Here is a 21927-nt window from a genome sequence, read left to right as displayed (position 1 = left end):
TTGAAGGATGCTGTCTTTTGCTCTCACACCACCTTTAGAACCCAGCGCCCTACTTCCATTCCACTACATTCACTGTGTGGCCCTAATGGGTCCGTCCACTCTCTGAGCCTCTGGCCCCCATCTGTATTAAATCAATTTCCATGGTTAGAAGATAGTTATGTGGCAATGTGGGTATTAATGGCCTAGTAAGAGCAAGGAGCCCATGGGTACAGGAACCCAGCTAACCCCTGGGCTTGGAGGGCATTGCAGCCAGAACTCAGGGTCAGCTCTGAGCCCCCTAATCTACCAAGGCCAACAGAGGAGGCCAAGGGGCCTTCTCCAGAGGCTGCAAGTGTCTGTCCCTGCCTTCAGGTAAAGGTGTGGGGATGGGAGTGGGGTTCCCCTGCAGTTTCAGTGGCCCAGCTCTGTCTATTGAGCAAGTCTCAAGCCCAGGGGAGGCTGCCAGTCCTCACACCTGCAGCAGTTCACAGCCACAAAGCAAGACATCCCAAATTGGCCCCTGTGAGGGCACAGAGTCCAAATGTTCATCCCACTTTACAGATGAAAAAACTGAGACTGAGAGATTGGGAACAACCAGTCCAACTAAGTGTCACAGTTAGGATCCAAACCCAGCTTTCCTTTTTTTTTTTCCTTTCTTGGTTTACTTTAATTTAATATGTACTAATCACCATGGCTACCATTTTGCACTCATGAAGTGTCAGAATGCCCTTTGTTGGGCTCCGATGTGTATTATTTCATTTAGTCCTCAGAGCCCCTGGTAGGTGGGCAGTACGTTTACACTCATTTTATAAAGGAGGGAGTTTGTGCTCAGGAGGTTAAGGTCAAACTGTGTGCATGGAACCGCCAGGACCAGAAACCAATGCTGAGCTCTTCCCACACCCTGCTGCCTGGGCTCTTTCCATGGGCAATGTTCCCGGGGCATCCCCTGACAGGTGCAGGCAGTGTAGGAGGAGTGGGATGCGGGCTGTGCAGCAACAGTGCGTGGACCACTGTGCTGGCTCCCTGGCCCTGGCTTGCCACCCACAAGCTGGAGCCCAAGCAGCAAGGAGCCCAGTGTGGCCAGCCATGGGCAGGGGATGGACAGTGCCTGTTCTCACTAAGGGGTCAGAATCTCTTCCAAGGCTCAGGGTCTGAGGAAGCTCAGTTCCTTCCTTCCCTCCAACAATGAACCCCTGGGTCCCACTGCCTCCCTTTCCCACCTGTGCTCACCCTTGGCCTCTGGCATCTGCCTCCTGCCCTGCCCACTGCTAGATCATAGTCAGCCCCCACTGCCAAATCAGCCTGGCAGGGGCAGCACAGAGGAGCTGTGAGACCTGCCTGCACAAGTCACTCACCTTGCTGAGCCTCAATTGCTTATCTGTAATATGGGACCATGACAGCACAGTCCTGACATTACTGGGTTCTCTTAGGCTTAGAGGTGATAAGGCATCAGGAGCACTGGTCTATACTTGTGCACAACCCACCCAGTTTCCTTCCCCTGAACTTGGAACCTGGCTCTGGCTCCTGTCGGCTCCTGGGAAGCTCTTGCTCTGCCTGACTCAGGGCTCTCCTCCAGCTAGCCTCAGGCCACCTTTTCAGACCCCTGCCCCAGCTCCCTCAGATCTCTCACTGCAGCCCCTCAGTTGGGCTTACAGCTCTGAGTATCAGACTTCCAAGTTTCTAAACCTGAGGGGCTCATTCCCACCTCCAGACCTCTACCTGGACTTGTGCTCACCCCCACCCCCTCCCCTGCCCCTTGTTCTAACTTTTCTACACATTTTGGTTTCATAAAGCAAGGAGGAAGAAGTGGGGGACTAAGCTGGGCCTTTAAGACTTGAGAAAGCGGAGGGGAAGTAGGCGGTACTTCACAGATTGGGGGAGGGGAGTGGTAGTGGAGCCCTTTCTTTCCTGATCATGGAAGAGGCCTACCTGCAAGAACAAAGCTTTTAAGCCAGACAGACCTTGGTTGAAAGCCAGGCACACCCACACAATTGCTGTTTGAGCCTGGACAAATTATATAACTTCTCTCATCCTTATTGTCCTCCAACAATAGCACCCTGCAGTCAGTATTACTGAGATAAGAGACTCCCGCCCCTCCCCCCCAGTAGGTCCTCTTCTAGAGCTTGTGTTGCCACACACACCCCCACCTCACCCAAGTATGTGCAACTTCTGGGAGCCCCTGCAAGTTCACAGAGCTCTGACAGGGCTTCCGGAGGGCTGCAGGGTGACTGTCACAGGCCTACAGGCTCCCCAGTGTGCTGGGGCCCCGGATGTGTCAGGGGCCCCGCCAGCTGGGCTGCTCTGCTGCTCTGGTGAGGAGCCCTGGGAGGCCCTGCAGGCGGTCTTTCAGACTGGGGGTCAATGGAAACAAGTTTCTAATCTCAAACTCCTGTAGGCTCAGCTGAACTGAGAATAGCTCTTCTAACCACATTTTATGTGCTTTTGTTCTTTAAACATAAACGTCTCTCTTTAGCTTCTGGGCTCTCTCCCTGTGACGCTTATCCTGGGCCACCTCAGAAAAGCTGCAAATCACCTCACATTTATTTGCTTATGCATGGACTCCCTTCATGCAGGGGACATCTAGACACAAGACGCCTAGTACAAGGACACATTCTCTCTGTGGAATCCCCAACCTGCTTGGAGACCGCTAGCGATGGGGTGCTCTCCACCTATGGAAGCAGCTCCCCTGCATTCCATACCTGGGGCCACTTGGACTCCTAGGAAACCCTTCCTTGTATTGATCTGGAGTTGGCCTCCCTGTCTCTATCCCTGTGAGTCCTGGCTAGGGCTCTGAGGACACCAATCATAGACGTTCCCTCTTTTTCTGGGTGCCCCACAAATCTGTAGGTGACAGACTTTTCCTCAAGGGCCTGAGCTTGGGACCCTGTCTTTATGCATCCCTCCTCCTGGGATGCTCTGGGTAAGCAACCAGTATGCTTCCTGAAGTCTCTGGTCATCCATCCTTCTAAGCCATACCTGGCTGTTTGGTCCTTTGCCTTCCTCAGTTTGCTGAACAGTGACAGTGGAGATGAGCCCCACTATGGAGTAAGAGCTGAGTGGCAGAGGAAGGAGCCTGGGTGCCACTCACTGACTTGTCCTCTCTGAGCCTCAGTTTCCATATCTATACAACAGGGGTAATAATACTATCGTAAGAGGTAGAGGGGATGGGTCTGTCTGGTTAATTTAAAGGGGATGGGTAATGAGTCATTGAATCTGCAAGCAAGAGGCCTGGTCTCCTCCATGGGGCACCTCAGGAGCCAGCAGTCATAAAGCCACGTCCTGTCCAGGGTGCCTGAGGCATTTTATTCAGCTCTCTGCCCAGTGTATTTGCTGTGCAGATGCCAGGCACTGGGACCCAGCAGGGCCCTGGACAGGCCCATCCACCTTTGTGGAGCTGCCTTCTCAAGAGTTCAGTGTTCACTGCTTCGGGTTTCCTAACAACCCTGATGGTTTGTTTTCTCAGTCACAGGAAGACAAACAGCAATAAACTAATTGCTAGTTGCCAAAGTCCCTACTGTTAAAGTGGTGTGAGAGGCGGGAGGGCAGAAACTCCCAGCTCTGTGCTGCCCCTCACAATTGTCCAAAATCATTGTGGTGTCTTCTGAGGCTTCTGAAATGAGAGGCAGAAACTCTAGTCTCCCTGTTCTGTCTCCACTCCCACGAAGAAAAGGTGATTTTTAAAAAAAAGTTTTAAAAAAATGAAGAGCCTATCAACCCAAGAGCATTTCAGACACTAGAAAGGTTTTTGACAAGAAATGTTAGCCTTTTTACAAAATGGTTTTTGAACTTGGTAGGGTGCAAGTAGGAAGTAATTTTCCCTTATTCTACCTTCCAGAGCCGCTATGAGATCTCTCTTTCCCACCCCTGGGCATGCACTAGAGGTTTTCTAGTCCTTTTCAGGTATAACTCACTCCAGTTCAACAAGCTAAAATCAAAATTTCACTCTAATTCAGTGTAAACGTTCTCAGTCCCTAGCTGTGCATTGGAAGCCTATGATAAGGACAGAGGGCAGCGTCTATTTCTTCACTTGCCATGTTCTGCCCACACTGTCACACTGTCAGCTGCTTCCAGTGTCTCCATGGACAGAGGGGCCCGGCTCAGGACTCTAAAGGGGTAAAAGGTCTTATTTCCCTGTAGCTGGTGACAGTGCAGCAGATGGCAGATGTCCCCAGGTCAGCTTTTCCTCTCCCAGGCACCTCAGCAGGCTCTTAGCTGCCCCACCCCTGCCCTCCAGTATCCCTCCTTTTCTGCTGCTGTCTGCCTCTGAGCTCTCCCAGTTGCAGCCAGCAGTCCACCCCACACAGCTTCTTCTGGTGCCTCCTCTCTCCCTGTCAGTTCTCTAGGGTGGAGAGTTACAAGGATGCTCTTCCCAGGTACCTTATGCAGCTCCCACTTACTCCTCAGGTAAAGTATTAGTGTTAGTTCCTAAATAGGCCGAGCACCCCCCTGACTAGCCTCACTCTTCCCTCAGCCCCCAAGCAGTGCCAGCCCATCTTCCAACTTCAGATTTCTCTAGGTAAGACACACCACCAGTCACCATGGCTTCCAAAAGCCAGCAGACACACATCAACTTCACTGCTGGAAGGTCAATTGAAGGTCAGTTCTACACCTTATACCCACTTCACAGCCAGGAAGGCCCAGAGAGGACAAGAGGCTTTACCAAGGCTACCCAGCTTATTCCTAGCAGATGGAAACTGGGACCAAAACCCAGGTATCTCCCTGCAAGATTAAAGGTTTAGCTCTCCTGTGATACACTTTGTATTCTGGAATTCCATATAATGGAGCATTTGAAAAAGGTTCTACAACCTTTTAAATTGATCCTCTGGTTGGGGGAGGTTGTGTGAGGGCTGTGGTGGGGAGATAACACCTCTTTTCCAGCCTGGCCACAGCTGGAGGGAGGCTCTATCTGCTGGGGGTGGTGGCAGCAGACAGAGATGGGGCAGGGCATGGGGACCCACCACTTGCTGAACAGCCACTGAGCTTGGGGTTTTGCAGGGAGGTGAGAGAATGGGAGGTAAGAGCCAAAATCTTAGCCTGGGAGAGCTGGGTTCAAATTCAGGCTGTGCCCTGCAGGTCCCTGGGCAGATTAGGTAGCTTCTCTGGGTTTCATTGTCCCCAACTGTCAAATGAAGGTCAGCATCCTTAGCCCAGTATCTGCCTCAGGGCAAGCTCTAATCACTAGTTTCACCTACACACATGATTCTATCGGCTTCTCAGGTCACCCCTAGGTGGTGGGAAGTATTAGGTCCATTTTTACAGGGCAGGAAGTAGAGGCTGGGACAATCAGGGTCATACGATGGGGTGTGAACTCATACCTAATCTGCTAAACTCTGTCCAGGCCAGGATGTCCTCCCTGACTTGGCAATCAGCCCTAGAAGGGTGGCCATCAGGGCCAGGGGAGAGGTAGGTGGCCTCTGCCCCCACTTCCTCAATGAGGGAACCTGGTTTCAAGAAGAGAAGTGGCTTGCTTAGGGCCCTGGTCCCTGCAGCCACCAAGAGTGATATGGGCAGGAAAAGGAGGAAGTGATGGTGGGTACAGAAGCTGCTTCTCTACCTATCCAGTGAGGCATGGCAGGGCCAAGGCCACCTTGCAGGCCTGGACAAGGGCTCGCATCACATCTACCCAGAGCGGGAAGCAATCCCTGCACAGAACAGGGCTCCCAGGCTTTCCCCACACTGTCTCGAAGCTGAGGAATATGCTTCCTCCTGCCCAGAGCTTTCCTGAGCACTTCCTCCTCGAGCCTCAGGAGGTAGCTTGCTGCCTGGATCTGGCCCCTCCATGGGGAAAGTGAGGCCCAGCATGGTCACAAAGCACGGGTGGTAAGGCTCGCGGTCCCACATCTGGCTTAAGCAAGCCTCCCACAGGAAGAGACTGCATCACTGGCCGCCTGCCCCCTCTCCCCATCCTGGGTGGATCGCCCTCGAGGCCACACTGTGGAGGCTTCTGGCTGCCTGCTGGCTGTCAGTGATTAGTCTGCCAAGCAGCACAGCCCTTCTCCAAGGCGGCATTCCTCTGGTCTAACCTGCACACAGAGCTGGCCTCTGTGACTCCATGGTAACTGAGTGATAGTCTAAAATACAGCTCTGATTTGAGGTGGAGAGAATTTGAGGAATCATTTTCAAGTTATTTTTTAAATCATTTTTTTGATGTTTGAAAATGAAAATTTGCTAAGATGTCTATTGAATGACTGATGTAGGTATGCAGCTTTGGGGACAGGCCAACCTGAGCTCATATCCCAGCTTCTGACTTTTACCAGTTGAATGACCTTGGACAGTCACCTCCCCTCTTTGAGCCTCCTCGTCACCATCCTTACCTCCCTGGGTGTGTGTTCTCAGTGAGATAACTTCTGCAGTGTTCTTGGTGCAGTGCATGGCAGGTGGACTCTACACATGGTGACTTCACAAAGTCACGTGTACGTTTCAGGTGACAGAGGCCGTGGGTGGACGGAAGGAGGTGAAGGCCCTACCTTCTGGGAGCTTTGACATTGTGGGAATGACAGCCTGAGCTCATAAAATGGGGGATCAGCAGGGAGCTGGGTGAGTCCAGGGAGGGAAAGGCATGGTGGGCCCTGGAGGGTGTGAGCTGGTACTGGGCCTGGGACTGTGGATCTGCAGGACCAACTGACTGATTGAATAATTGGTTCATTCATTTCCTCAACAGCATACTGAGTCTGACTCTGCCCAGCTCTGCATACTGAGTCAGAGCTCATCCCCTTGAAGAGGTAGCTGGAGTGGGGGTGAAGGATGAGGGTGCAGGCTGGGGGAGGTTGCAGCCCTGCGGAGGCAGGCACTTCCTCGGAACAGGCTAGTCACTTGTGACAGTAGCTCACTTGGCCACAGCCCCTGTCAGCACCACCGTGGCTCTGAGCAGGAGCTGGACAAGATTCTCGAGCTATAACACTTTGGGAAGATGAGCTCCTGGGGACCCAGCCTGCAGGGCCCCTCGCCACCTTCTGCCTCATCCAGAATGGCCAACAAGGTTTGGTTTTGCTTCTCTTTATACTCTGAGGGTCTCAATAAAGACAAAGGAGTTTGCCTGCAGAGTTGGGCTAGGCATGGGCTGGCAGGAAAGAGAAGGGCGCCCTGCCCTAGGACTGGACCCTAGTCAGTGTTCTCTGCTCACTCCCTGTCATCTCTCCCACAGACATCGTGGAGTAAAACAGGTCGCCTTGTCCTTCCTCTGTCTGTGTGACCTCAGCCAAGCCCTTCCCTCCTTTGGGCTTTAGTTTCCCCAAGGACTGAGCGGCACTGGACAAGATGTGTTCCTTCTAGTGTTCTGTGGAATTCAGATCTGAATGCTTGTGTCCAGCTTAGAGTGACCCTCTCATTGGAGAGGGTGGGAGGCTGGGGCTCAAGATTGATTTTCCTTCCTGGCTGCCACAGGCTTCTGTCCTATGAGTCCGGAGGGAAGGCAGAGGCTGAGGGGCAGGAAGCCATGGTCTGCTGGCTGGTTAGTGGGCAAGTGGCTGCCCACAAAAGCCAAACAAAAGGAAGCCTGGCCCAGTCTTTCCCAGCAATACTGGGAGCTGGTCAGGGCTCCAGGATAGGACTGCAGAGGGTCTGGAGGGACAACTTCTCCCTGATGGGGCTCTGGATGGCCAACCAGGGCCCACACACCATGCTTATCACCATGTGGACAGCTGAGCCTGGGCCTTAGGAATTTCTAGGAATGCTTAAGGAGGAAAGAATGAGCTTGGGGTCCTAAACGTACTACAAGTCTGGAGACCCCACTATTCTGAGTTTGCTGAGGGTGGGCCGGGCCTGACATGGGGCCAGCTGGGATAATTAGTGGCATCTCTGCCCTTTCCTACCACATCCGACTCTCCTTAGACCTTGAAGGACACCTTCCCTTCCTAAACCCAGCTCACAATGTCTCTTCCTGAAGGAAGCTCTCCCTGACTTTGACTCCTCCCTGCTTCTCCCCATAACACAGCATTTGAGGGGAGGCATGGGACAGGAACAAGAGCACTACCAGCTTTTGATTCTGAGATGGTTAGACTTGCCACCCCAAAGAGTGTGTGGCCTTGTGAAAGCTTCCCTTATTCTCTGAACTCTGAGAGACAGGGCTGTGGTGTTTGAGATCTGGGAATGGGGGCTCATTTCCCCAGTCTCTGAGGACTTTGGGGAGTCTATGGGGAAGGAAAAGAATACTCTAAGTGCTAAATCTCAGGGCCTGCCCTGATTGGCAGTTGCCTGGCTGAGTGTCCTCGAGGGTTTGGGGATCCTTCCTCAAAAATGGAGGTGGGAACCAGTGATGTGAACCCCCTGCTCTCAGTATGTTTCACCACCTCCTCCTGGGTTGCAGCTCCCTCCCCTGGCAGTTAGGCGCTAAGAGAGCTGGAAGGGGTCAACCTGACCCTAGGAGCCACTCCCTAGGCCTGGGAATGTCTTAGGAGACACTCTGTCCCCTCATGACCTCCTTGAGTATGACCTCCCTCCCCAACTTCCCACACCAGCATCTCAAAGACCACTTCCAAAAGTGAGAAAGGAAAATCAGATGGGCTAGGAACTCAGGACAAGCTGAGCAAGAGCCAGGCGGGCGGCAAAGAGATATCTGTGTCCTGGATTCCCCACAATGTCCCTCCCTCACCCCCTGGTTAAGAGGTGGACCTGGGGTGTACCAGGTGTCCTAGGTGTGTGCCAGAGGTCCTAAGTGTGAGGTGTCCTACATGTGCTCTATATATGTGTTTGAATGTGCCCCATCCTGACTGAAGTCAGCCTCCGTGCCCACCTCACCAGATGGCTGCGAGAGGATTACCTGAGCCCACACACACAGCCTACAAACTGTGGAGACCATATAACATATAGGTGAAGCGATTGGACTGAGCCAGACAGCCTTCGAGTTGTGTCACCCCAGGCACACTTCACCAGGCTGGGCCTCAGTTTTCTTACGTAGACAGCTGAGATACTAGGGCTACTGAGATGGTGACAGGAGCAAGCCCTGCCAGGCACCCTGCAAGGTTGTCTGTCATCATGGGGTCTGGGTGGTGGCCCTCCCCATGGCCGTCTTGTGTTGGAGTTGATGTGTCCTGGACTGTGAACTCTGATGTCAGGTGGGTCTCGCGTATATACCTGGTACCTCCACAGATGGGGAGGGGAGAGCCTAATGTGTGCCTGGTGTGAAGCCAGGTCCTGAATCCTAAGAGCTTGCCCTTGAATGAAGGAGATGGAGGCAGAGAGGGAGGTGGTCAGGGGGCCTCACCAGGCTGTGACCCCATTGCCGGGGCAACCCTCATGCATCCCTCTGCCTTGTGCTACAGTGCAGGGACTTCACTGCCCACACGGGCTACGAAGTGCTGCAGCAGCGGCTGCTGGATGGCAGGAAGATGTGCAAAGACGTGGAGGAGCTGCTGAGGCAGAGGTGAGCAGCAGACAGTGTGGGTGAGGGCAGGGGGGCAGGGAGGCCTTGGAAATGGCCAAGGCCCCCATCCCAGCCACATTGTCTTCAGGGCATGCCTGTAGGTACGGCTCTCCTGTGTTTCTCCAGACGTGGGCCTCCCCCCGGTGGGCAACTCATCTGATGTCCCTTCAAATGTACCTTTATTTGACCAACATGTATTTAGAGGAAGGGCTGGGGGAGCTTAACTTTTTCAAGGAGGAGCCTGAGCATACAGCCTGCCACAGAGGCTGAGAGGGTGGCTTCTCACTGTCTTGCCAGATGCCTGAGGGACCCATGGCTAGTAGAAGTGGAGGACAGGCAGTGATCAGACCTTGTTCTTGCAGAGCCCAAGCAGAGGAGCGGTACGGGAAGGAGCTGGTGCAGATTGCCCGGAAAGCAGGCGGCCAGACAGAAATCAAGTAAGAGGTCTCAGGCCCTGGGTTCCCCACTCTTTTGCCAGGCACTTTCTGGGCATTTATATAGGGTTTAGGATGGACTGGGAAGGGTCAGGGAGGGTGTGGATGGCTCCCGAGGCAGGGGTGCCTGAAGGACAACCCTCCTGGTTACTGGGAGGTCAGGTTCTGTGTATGGGAGAAAATCCACTGGTCTGAGTGGCGGGAAGGCCCTGGGCAGAGAAGCAGGGGCCATCTGTCCTTGGCAGCCTCCCCCAAAGTCTATTGGCAGGCCCTCTACTGGCTGCCCGAGCCCCCTGCAGCATTGGCTTGGCCTGGGCTGCAAGTGGACACACATGGATTCCTGTGCCAGCTCCTCACCCACCAGCGGTGTGACCTTTGGCTGATCGCTAACACTCTGTGCCTTTGTTTCCTCATCAATGAGGCACAATAATAATACAACGTTCCTCGAAGGATACAGTGACTCCCGGGACTCAGCTGAGATCTGGCTAGGAGGAGAAGTAATAAAGGCAGGTCTGCTGTGAAGCAGCCAGGCTTCTCTGGCCCTGAGCTTGGGTCTCTGTGTGTAGACTGCAAGGCAGGGACTGCACGGGGAGAGTGTGATGTTTTGAGGATGGCTGAAGGAGAGCTTTCTAACAGTGGAGTGGAGGGGCTGCCTTGGGAAGGTGTGGGCTCTCCCACTGGGTAAGGACCAAGACAGACTGAGAGACCTACAGGGCACTGGGCTCCAAGGTTTGAAAGGGTTCAGATGAGTCCTCCTCCTATCCGGGAGCGCCAGGACCTGACCCCAGCCTGCAGCTGCCATAGCAACCCCTGGCTCCTGCCCCTGTTCTGCTGGAGGTCAAGCCCATTGAATGTCTGGCTCTGCCCAAGGAAAGTGGCCCTGAATTCTGTCAGCTCCAAAGCCTGGAACTAGGTACCCTCATTTGAGTGCCCTGAACACTCTCTAGGTCTTCTCAAGACACAGCGTACCCTGGCTGGTTCCTGCTTCCAACCTAGAGCCAGAGGAAACATGGGAAGTGCTAGAGGGCGGTTTAAAAGTGCTATGAGCCAGGGGAAATGAATGCTTAGTGCCCAAGGGTCTGTGTGTTAGACCAGAAAGCATAAACGCAGCGCTGAGAGTAAAAAGGCACGAAGTGTAGTTCCCGCTTGGCTTTTGTGAGCTGTGTGACTGTGGACAAGTTGCTTAACCTCTCTGAGTTTGGTTCTCATCTGGCCACTCCAGTGGGCAGGAGACGTGGTGAGGAATTAATAACAGTCTGTTAGGGCCCCTCCTTGTCTTCCCCTGGGGGGGGGGCAGTTAAGGGAGCATGGCCAGGAAGGAGTCCCTGCCTGCCACCTGCATCAAGCTGGGGCGACCAGAGAAACAGCACAGAGAGGGGTGAACTGGGAAGGCACCTCCTGGGAGAGGCAGAGAGGGAAAGGAGGTGCTTTCCTTCCATAGGACCAGCATGGACAAACGCTGGAGGTGGGAAAGTGCAGGGCACATTCAGAGAGAGAGAATGACAGCAGGGGTAGGACCACCTCAGCTCACCTGCTGTCCTCTTTAGGGCCATGTCCCATCCAACTCCCAGCTCAGCTGACTGCACACAGTCGGTGCTTAAAAAGTATTGGAGTTGACCCAAGTGGCATGTACTAGGGTTAGTGAGACCATTTAGTCATTCCTTTCTTTAACTGTGGGCCAAGCACCCATCATCCATCCATTTATTCAGCACACCATGTATGGAAAACCTACTATGTGCCATGCTCTATGTTGAGTTAGGAAGATTCAAAATTTTCAAAATAAATAAAATATGGGTCCCCACCATCCTGAAGCCAGAGTCTATCACACTGAGGGGAACTTCATTGTCCCTCCCAGTCCCTTGCATCAGAACCTCCCTTTTGAGACCTCTCATGCCCACCTCCTCCGGGAAGCTCTCCCAGATACTCCAGGCTTGCCTGACTGTCAGGGTCTTGGAGTAGACTGGGTCACCTGATTCCCATACCAAACAGGAGGGTTCTTTGTGGGAGGAATGAATAACATTCTGGGTTGCTTCCATGTTGTGGACTCTCGTGGGGGAGTGTTTGGGGTTGACATCTCTGGGAAAAGTGGCCTGGCCGTTCAGTGTGGGGGCTGGCACCTCTTCCTATAGGGCCTATCCCCTGATGGCCGGAGCCCCCGGCCTTCCCATGGCAAGCCTCCCAGGTTCCACAGGGTGCTCATTCTCAGCCCCTTGGAGGGCAGGCAGAGACCGGGGGTACATAGGCTGGGTGGGGGTGAACAGAAGAGAAGAGCCAGGTGGGTTAAGTGACCCCCAAAATAGCCCATTGAGAGCCAAAAGGGCAGAGTAGCCTGCCTTCCAAGTCGCTGCTGCCTGAGGATGCAGTATTTCTGCGTCATCCCTGACCTCAGATTGGCCAGAAACCTTACTCGCCACATACATTAAAAGGAGGCTATCCCATCTTCAAATAATTTTTCTTGTTCAGCTCCTTCACACATTGACTCAGCGAACATCTGCTGGGCAGTGGCAATGGAGGATACACGAATAAGACCCGGTCTCCCACTGGAGAGATCCCCACAAGCCCTTTCAGTGCATTAGGTAGCGGAGAGGGCGTAGCAATATGCTTACAGCACACATTCAGCCCTGCAGAGAACACACCTTGACTCTCCCTTCCAGCCCCTGGGCCTTTGCTCTGGCTGTTGCCCCGTTTCTTCCCTGCCCAGTGCTACCATCCTTTAAGGTCTGACTGAAATACTACCTTCCCCAGAATGCTGTCACCTCCAACCCTCTTGCTCATCTGCCCCAGGTAGGCTGCTGGGGAGCTACACGCCCCGGAAGCTGCACAGGGAATGGGGTTCAGGAAATGAAGGGGAATTGACGGGACCTGGGCCGGGGCTGGGGCCAGTTCCTGTGAACCCCTCTGTGGTTGATTCCCACAAGCAAGAACAGCCCCCCAAGGGGCATGGATTTGAATCCTTACACCTTCATGTCCCTCCTCATCCCCCATTTGTCACAACCTAAAATGCTGTGGTTTTCCTATCAAGAGACTGAGTTGACCCCTTCCTCCCCCACCCCCCATGCCCAATAATTTCTTTTCTTCTGAGCTCAGAGAATGAAGACATCACTGAGGATGTCAGAGAGAGAGAGGCAGGCCCTGTTCCATTAGGGGTCCTCTGACACAAACTCACTTCAGACCCAGCCTCCAGCACAGGGAGGTAAGAGAAGCCACTCCTGCTAGGAGGCAGCAGCTTCCCTGCCAACAGGTGGGCAGGGAGCAGGGAAGCCAAAGGGACCTAAGGTGGTACATGGCACATGGTGGGGACAGGACAGAGGGCAACATTTACACTGCAAATGTACACTGTGTTTGAGCACAGAGTTTCAGGCTGAGCATCCTGAGAGCCAAGTCAAAAAGGGCAACCAGATGAGTAGCACATGAAGACACCAGTGACTGACAACAGAGGGTAGAGCCTGCATGGGTCTCTGTACTTGAGATTCAATGGAGGCACAATAGAGGAGAGCTCCAGGGGAGCTTGGTGACAATTTCTGTGAATGGCAAGAGGGAAATGTCCGGGCATGGTAGAATAGCTAAGATAAACCATCTTGCTGGAGCTCATGAAACAGAGAAAGACTTCAAATTGTCCTCAAATTGTCCACAAGATAGGAGTTTAAGGCCATTGCCCTGGGGAGAGTCTTTGCCAACCCTCAGTGAGCTGCCTCTGGTCCCAGGAAAAGCTGAGCTCCTCCTCTCACCCACAGAATTGAGGCTACCTCCTCAAAAGTCTAAGGCCAAGAAAGAGAGAGGTGGTGTCCTGGGCCCTGTTGGGTGAGTGGAATTGTGATGGCCTGAAAGTACCAGCACTGGGAACAGGCGGGGCTGGGGAAGGAAGGTGTGCAGCCCAGAGGTGAGCAGATGGGGGACCCAAAATAGTCAGAGTCTGCAATTCTGCCTGGCTATCCCAGTCAGAGTGAGCACCCTTATCTGTGCAGCCCTCACGGCCCAGCAAGCTCATGGGGCAGATGGGAGCCTGAGGTGAGCATGGACTTTGTCACCATCTGGACTGTCCCAGGGTGGGTGCAGGGATTGAATGTCTACCTGGCAGTGCTATGAACTCAGGCAGGGGCTCCCAGCATCTAGTGGGGTGGGGATAAGGGCCAGCTGCTCCCTGAGGCTGTGATTCCTTCCAGCAACCTGGGCCTGACTGAGTCCATTGGCCAAGGAGAGAGGGGCACAGGTGGGTTTGGAGTTAAGAAAGGCCTTGGTATTTATGTGTTGAGTTTGTTGTTCTGGACTATCAGCCTGGGGACAACAGGAAGGAGAACCAGGCATTGCCCCTGTTCAGGGGCTCACAGTTCATTGAGGTGACAGACAGTGCATCAGCCCACGTGACAACAGAGACAGGTGCTCAGAAGGAACAGAAGAAAAAGCTAGGCAACATGCTATACACAGGGAATTAGCATGTACAAAGGCCCTGAGGCAAAAAGGAACAGGGCCTGTGGAAGGAATTGGTGGGTGGCCACATGACTGGGGGCGGGCAGAGAAAATGGCTAACACGTGGGAAGCTGAAGATATGGAGGTGATGGACAGGCGTGTGAGAGGTAGGCAGAAAGGATATTTAGAAGGTAAAAAAGAAGGTAGTGCAGAAGGAGGGAGAGGGTAGAGCCAGGCTCAGCTCTGCATTCTGGTGTGTATAATCACAGGTCTTTGCTGAGAGGGGGACCCTGCAGGAGGGGCAGGTTTGTGGGGTGCTGAGTCCAGTTTTGTACCCTTAGTCTGAGGTATCTGTGAGGTGTTAGATCCAAAAGGAGGTGGGGACCAGGCTGTGGAAGTGCCAGGCCCCAAGCTCTGGGAAGGGTAGGGCAGAATGCAGTTGTAAAGGAGCTGGAAGCTGGCAGTGTGCATGAGGCTGGGAATGGGGAGGAGAGGCCACACTGTGCCTAGGGCAGCTCTAACCATGAATGGGGAGACTGAGGCAGGAGATGAGTGTGCGTGGAAGGAGAGGGACTGGAGGTGTCACTGCTGGCAAGGCGTCGGTTCTGTCAGAGAAGAGACCACCACCCCAGCCAGGGCAGGGGTGGCCAGTTCAGCGGTCACCCTGTCCTTCCTCTGGCAAGAAGCAGAGGGCAGCACTGACAGGTCTCACCTGGGGCGCCTCTCACCCCTCCCAGTCCTGTGGCTGCAGGACACTTCCTTTACCTCTCTGACCCTGGTCTTTCTCATCTATAATATAGGGAGAATGATGGTGCCCTCCCTAGCAGAGTTATGAGGATTGGATAATTCACATTTGATGGACACCAGCAGCCACCAAGGCTGGCTAACACAATGTTCGGGGCCCCACCTTGAGCTTCTACTTCAGGACTGGGGTGCAGCCTGAGAATCTGTGTTTCCCACAAGCTCCCAGGTGATGCTGCAGCTGCTGGTTTGTGGAGCACATCTTGAGATCCACTTAGTTTAGGGCAAGGGGTCTGGCATTGACTAGACACCCAGAGTTCTCCTCTAGGCCTGGGTCCCTGCCATGTTGCTGCTCTTCCTTGGTCTCAGCTTCCCTAACTGTCCGATGGGAGCAGGGAGTCCCTGGAGGCCTGCCTTGCAAAGATTGAGGGCAGGAGCCCAGGGCAGTCCTGGCCAGCCACCATGTAGCCATGTGGCCACCAAGTGGTGGGCATGCTACTTGGTAGAGAGGCCGCCAGGGACACAGACAACTGGACAATTATGGAAAGCCAGCTGGGCCAAGGGCAGCAGCAGGAAGCATCCAGAGATAGGACGTGTTGCTGCTGCCTGTGTGTGATCCCAGCAAGCGTAGTCACGCTCTAACCTCATTTTCCCTATCTGCCTCAATTCACTGTGGCTCATCAGGCATCCTGCTGAGGGGGAGCCACAGCAGAATTTGCCTCCTTGGCTAAGGGTCTAAAGACACAGGCAGAGAATTTTACCCCAAGAGTGGGCAAGCTCTTAGGTGGGACACTTTGGAGGCATAGCTCAGGTCAAGTTCAGGGGCCCGGGGAGCTCCCAGGACTGGTGGGATGTGCAGATGTGGGTTCAGGGGAGGGTTGCACAACAACCTGGTCCCAATAGAGGTGATTTATACATATAAAGTCATTTAACCCTCACAATCATCCTGTTTGTGCTATTATTATTCCATTTTACAGAAGGGGATACTCTGAGACACAGAGAAAGTAAGTAACTTGTCCAAGGTCATACAGAGAGTGAGTGGTATCAACTGTATTGAACCCAGGTAGCCTGGCTCCAGGGTCTGCTTCATTGTGATAAAGCATGTGAAAGTCCAGAGCAGGGAGCCCCCTGCCCAATTTCAGGTTCCTGAGGCTGGGATGCCGAGTCACCTTCTTCCTCCACAGGACAGGGAGTTACCTCTCTGAGAGGCCCCTGTCCTTGAGAACTGATGGGCCGGGGAGAGGCACTCTCCCCAGTCGGTCCTGTTTCTGACCCAAGGAGCACTCTGCCTCGTGGGCCCCATGACCTATCAGCAGGCAGGACTGGGTCCTGACTGGGCTCTGACACCTGTGTTCAGGCCACCTGTGTTCATGGCTCTGGGGAAAGCCCCCTCAGCAGGGCGGCCAGGTAAATACAGAATGTTCAGTTAAATCTGAATTTCAGATAAATGACAAATACATTTTAAATGTAAGCATGTTTCAAATATCACATGGGGCACACCTATACTCAAAAAAGTATTCGTTGTTTAATCTAAAATTCGAATTTAACTGTGTGTCCTGTGTTTTTATTTGCTCCAACTGGCACACCTACCCTGGGGCATCATGCACTCCACCTCCCATGCCATGTGCCAGCCTCCTCCCTCCCTGCCCCTCCCCCCAGTGCCCAGCCTGGAGCAGACAGTGCCCCATCTCCACTGCCTCCTGACTCCTCCTGCCAGCTTCTCTCAGGCACTCTGAGCTCAGCACACCCTAAAGTAAACTCCCCATCTTCCCTGGGCCCCTCTCAGAGGTGTCTCCACTGTCCACCCAGCCATCCCAGCCAGGGACCAGGGACAGCCTTTCACGGTCCTCATCTGCCCGCCCTGTTCTTCCTGTCCTACGGCCCCAGGTTTCGCCCCTCCTGCACCCCTGCCTGGCTTTGCCCCTCCCATTGAGCTTCCCCCAAAGTATCCTCCCAGGCCACCTGCTTAAATCCAGGTCTGAACCCTGTCCTAGCCAGGGGAGGTCCTCCGAGGAGGAAGGGAGGGGACCCTGAAGACATGTTGAAGTCAGGAACATTCTGCCACCATGGGGAGGTTTGCCTGCTTTATCATTTTCAAAGAGAGAGCTTTGCCTTCCAGGAATGCCGGCTCCCTTGGGTCCAGGCCAGTGTGTGTGAGGGAGTGACCTAGGGCCCTCCTGCCAAAATAAAAGCCCCCGGGGCCAGCTGGGACTGGAGGACCCGCTGCCCCCTCCTCCTGCTGACCCTGGTCTCTCTGTTTTGCAGCTCCCTGAGGGCCTCGTTTGATTCCCTGAAGCAGCGTAAGTCATGAATATCCTCTACCTCAGGCTGCAGGGTGACAGGACCTTCTGGGAACATAGAGGTGGATGGATTCTGGCCAAGAGGGGAGCTCAGGCTGCACACAGGACTGAGGGACTGGCGGCGGACTGGGGGTGACAGAGGTCGGTCTAGTTGGGGTGAGTGTGTGGATCGCTGAGGCCCATCATGTCTGACGTGGGGTGCCGATACCCATACTGTGCCCCCAGAAATGGAGGATGTGGGCAGCTCGCACATCCAGCTGGCCCTGGCCCTGCGTGATGAGCTGCGCAGCCTGGAGGAGTTCCGAGAGAGGCAGAAGGAGCAGAGGAAGAAGGTGAGGCAAGGCCGGGTGGTCCCCCATCACCAGGACCCCAAGCGAGAGGTGGCGATCATCGCTGTGGACATGGTGGGAGATGCACCCCCCTGTAGGAGCCAATGGAGAGTGGGGAGCAGCACCCCAGGCTTGGGGTTGAGGGTGATTTGAAGGAGGAGGGGAAGGGCCCATCTCGCAGGCCTGGATGCCCCCTGGGGGTCCTTCCCCCAAGCTTTTTCATACAAGGAAGAGGGGAAGACATGTGTCTTGTTGACTGTCCTACCACAGCAGACTGTAGAGGGGCAGTGACAGCTTGGCGGTCTCCAAAGGAAGCAACTGAAGTTGGGGAGTCAGCAGAAGCTGGTCCTGAGCCCAAGGATCTGGGCTGTTTGGGAGAAAGGCAGACCTGGGGCCATTCACTGTGGCCACTCTGTAGAGCTGCCTGAGGTTGAGGGGCCGACAGAGCCTGCAGGGAGTGGGGGTAACAGGCTTACCTCAGCATCCTAAGGTACTTCTCACCTGTGTGTAGGGCCTGGCTGTCCCTGCACGGAGGGACTCCATGGAAAGCGAGATTCCCATTATGGGACATATGCAACCAGAGGATGGAGGCCACGTGTCAGGGAAGCTGCAATCGTGGGGTAGGAGATGGGCTAGGTGACCTCTGTGTCCCAGGGCCCCCTCCCTAGCCTAAGACTCTAATTGGCTGAGTGTGTTGCCTGCTGGGAGAACAGATGTGTACATGCTCAGGCTTAGTGATGAGGGGAGTACCCCGGACAGGGAGGGAGAGGTCAGCACACACAAACACTTCTTGCTTGGAGAGGAAGGATTATTGTAAATGATACAAAGAACTGAAAATGGAAAATTCCACACAATCGAGCTGTGAAGGAGAAGAAGGTGCCAGCTCATGGCTGGGGCCAGGCTGGGCCTGGGTGTCCTGGCCAAGCCGCTTCCCCTCTTTGTGCTTCAGTTTCCCTCTTGCAAGATGGGACACATGTCCACTTCCCAAGCTTTGGGGACCCAGGCCAGAGCCAGGTCGCCTCAGTCTTCACAAACAGGGCACCAGCTTTCATCAGTGGCTCTGACCTCAGAAATTCAGCAGGGCTGCACTCTCTGTCTGCCCATCTCGCCAGCTGGGGGCGGGTCTCAGGCTTTCAGGACTCTAAATTTGGGTTCCTGAGCAGACAGTGTGTCCCCAAAGCCCGCCCCAGAAGCCTGCCCAGCCTGGAGGTGCTGGAGCAGGGGGCCTCTCTGAGCGGGGCCTTGCCTGCAGAGCACCTGCTGTGCCAGCAAGACCTGGAGCTGTGATGTCTCCAAAAGCTGTGTGGGCAGAGCAACACCAGATTAGCCAGGGCCTTGGCAAGCAGAGAGCTATGATGTAGTGTGAGGGAAAGCCTGCCTGGGTGTGCGTGTGCACATGTGCATGTGTGCAGAATATGGGCGCACATATGTGCACACCTGTGAGCATATGAGTGTGTCTCAGAGGTTTTGTGTGTGGCCAGGAGGCTTGCCTGAGGTCTCCCACTGGCCTGGGCTCCCTGTGACCCCAGGCACGAACTGGCTGCGGCCCCAACATGAGAGGCATTTCATTTCCGATTCTTCTCTCAGCTTATACCCAGTGTTTGTCCAGGCTGAGTTTCATCCTCTCTGTCTGAACAAGGAGCCTGGGAGGTGAGGTGAGAGTGCAGTGGCCAGTGTGTACGCATGTGGCCATGATTAAATTTAGTGTGTGTGTGTTCACCTGTGCGGATAGGCCCGTGACTGTGCACAGGGAACAGGGAAGTGTGCAAGTAAGAGCAGTGGGGGTGTGGGGCCTATTAGAGTGCACTTCTGAAGTGCATCATGTGGCACTTTGTGTGCATGTATGTGCCAAAGTGTGTGTGACAGCTATGAGCAGGTACAGAGGTGGTGAGTGAAGGACTGTGTGCGTGCACGTAGGCTGGCTATTCTCTGGCTAGAGACCAAGTCCTGGCCAGGAGGACATGACCTGTGCCCTGGGGCTCTCCAGCTTTCTGTTCTGAACAGTAACTGTGAAAGAGCAGGCATGGGAGAGGGAGGGCATCTTGTCACCGCCCCCTTCAGAGCCAGGAGAGGATGCTGCACCTCATCCCAGGGAAACCCCATCCTCTTGGCCCAGGGCAGTGCCCAGAGGACAAAGCCCCCCACTAAGAGCTTCGTGTCCCCTGCAGTATGAGGCTGTCATGGACCGTGCCCAGAAGAGCAAGCTGTCACTCTACAAGAAGGCCATGGAGGTGGGTACAAGGCTCTTGGCTTTCAGGTGTGTCAGGGCCCAAGGTGTGGCCCCCAGAAGACCTGGGATGGGCACCTAGAGTAGGGCTTATCTCAGATCTTGCCCAGCGACATGCACAGCAGCCTGCCAGGTGCTCAGGGCTGCACTAGGTGCCAAGACCCCACAAGACCAGGCCAGGCCCTGCCCTGGAGGACCTTGACTGATGGGCAGGTGGTCAGTCCCAGACAATGGCCCACAAGGTCATCCATGCTGTCAGCTGGGGACTCCAAGGGTAGAGGAAGAAGGGCTCCCTGAGCTGTGTCCCCTGGAACACTGGATGAGGAGAAAAGGTCCCACAAGAGGAGACAGTGTGTGTAGGATCATGAAGATACATGGCATTTTCAGAGACTTGCTGGTGGTTTGATGTGACCACGCCTCTGAAGGGGCCAGGGCCATGGGTAGGGCTACGCTGTCCCCAGTGGGAAGGGGCCTGGGAACAAGACTGCCTCCTCCCTCTCCATTCCCGACCTCCAGATCCCTGTCCCTGGTGAGGAGGTGCCCACTCCATTCACAGCCCCAACAAGGAGAAGGGAGGCTAGGCTCAGGGAACTTCACTCTGGGCCCCCAAATCACGCCCTTCCACGCTCCCAGTCCAAGAAGGTATATGAGCAGAAGTGTCGGGATGCAGATGACGCCGAGCAGGCCTTCGAACGCATCAGTGCCAATGGCCAACAGAAGCAAGTGGAGAAGGTACGTGGGGCCACTGAGGCCATATGCTGTCACCCAGGGCTGGGGCAGAGTTGGGGAGACAGGGAAGGGGTGCTACAGATACCCCCAGGCAAACTCTGCATCTGGGACATGCTAGCTGCTCACCCCTGTCTGAACCTCCATCTCCCCATCTGTGAAATGGGTTTCCTAGAATCTCAGGGCCTGGACAGACAATGTCAAATTGGTCCCCTTTGCCATCTCCAGGCTGCACCCAAGGACCCATTCCTCAGAGCAGGCCCACTGCTTCCCAGGCCCAGAAGTCACAGGGCAATGAGAGCAGACACTAACCCTCACACAACCCTTGTAGAGGGGCTCAGTAGGCCCATGTCACAGAGAGGAAAATGAGGCCCTGTTATGGTGAGTGACTTGTCCAAAGTCTCAGTAGGGAGCAATAGAGAAAGGATCCAAACCCGTCCAGAGTCGTCCAGAGTCCAAGCTGTTGACTGCTCTGGACTCTGAAGCCAAGTGGGGGTATCAGAGCCACAGGCTCCAAGAACATATGTTGCCCACTGCACACACAGGAAAGCTGAGGCCCAGAGAGGTCAGCGGCCTGAGAGTGAATTGGAGACAGCAAGTTGGGGGCCAGAGCCCAAGTCCTAGCCAGTGGGTTCAGCACTGGCCACATGGAGCCTCAGGGCCTGGCCCGTGGTCTCCATTTCTCTCTCTAAGTCCTGACATCTAGTTTTCATGTGTGTCTGCAGGTTTCTGTATTTATTCCTTTTTTGCTGGGACCTTTTTTATTGTAGTCCTCTGTGTAGTGAGGCTGGGTAAATGATGGAACTTGGTCACAGTTGACTCCAAGTGTTTCCCTGCGTGGCTGGAGAGGGGTGTGACAGAGGCACTTCGGAGTCACCCAGGGAGGCTGGGAGCCCCACACTGGGCCGGGTGGCCTCCGGAGCAAAGACTCAGCACTGCTTTCCCTCCGTTTCCTCAGAGCCAGAACAAAGCCAAGCAGTGCAAGGACTCAGCCACAGAGGCAGGTATGTGGCCCGCCTGCCTCCTCAGACCTGGGTGGTAGCTGGGGCAGGCCTTCCCCTCACCACACACTTTCTTATCTGGGAACATACACACTCACACCTGACGACACAGAGTCACAAGCTTATCACTCTCACTTCCATACTCATGTAAGTAAAATGAAAACACTCATGTTCTCTCATTTGCCAAGACTATTCTTGGTGTTTTGCATGTTTTAACTAATCTGCACAAAAATCCTATGAGGTGGTTACTATTATTATCCCCCTTTTTAACAGATGAGGAAACGGAGGCACAGAGAGGTTAAGTAACTTGCCCAAGGTCTCACAGCCAGTAGCTGGTGGTGACTGCATTCCAACTTAGGTCATCTGGCTCTACAGCCTAGGACTTTCACAACCACCATCATGGCAGAGAGACCCATTCATCT

The 21927-nt window shown here is 54.4% G+C and overlaps 1 protein-coding gene across 1 annotated transcript in view; it reads left to right on the top strand.

The window, feature by feature from the left end:
* The first annotated feature begins 6694 nt into the window (after positions 1-6694).
* Positions 6695-21927, top strand: part of PSTPIP1 (proline-serine-threonine phosphatase interacting protein 1) — a 38172-nt gene continuing 22939 nt past the window's right edge. The window contains exons 1-8 of the mRNA XM_019630687.1: positions 6695-6958; positions 9240-9340; positions 9703-9777; positions 17188-17222; positions 17448-17554; positions 19720-19782; positions 20412-20510; positions 21463-21508. Of these exons, the coding sequence (XP_019486232.1) occupies positions 6890-6958; positions 9240-9340; positions 9703-9777; positions 17188-17222; positions 17448-17554; positions 19720-19782; positions 20412-20510; positions 21463-21508 (595 nt within the window). The 5' untranslated portion in view covers positions 6695-6889. The remainder of the gene's footprint in view (positions 6959-9239; positions 9341-9702; positions 9778-17187; positions 17223-17447; positions 17555-19719; positions 19783-20411; positions 20511-21462; positions 21509-21927) is intronic.

This window comes from Hipposideros armiger, unplaced genomic scaffold (assembly GCF_001890085.2).
Source record: "Hipposideros armiger isolate ML-2016 unplaced genomic scaffold, ASM189008v1 scaffold_931, whole genome shotgun sequence".
Classification (NCBI taxonomy): domain Eukaryota; kingdom Metazoa; phylum Chordata; class Mammalia; order Chiroptera; family Hipposideridae; genus Hipposideros; species Hipposideros armiger.
Note: the sequence above shows the minus strand (reverse complement) of the source record. Positions and strands in the feature narration are given on the sequence as shown.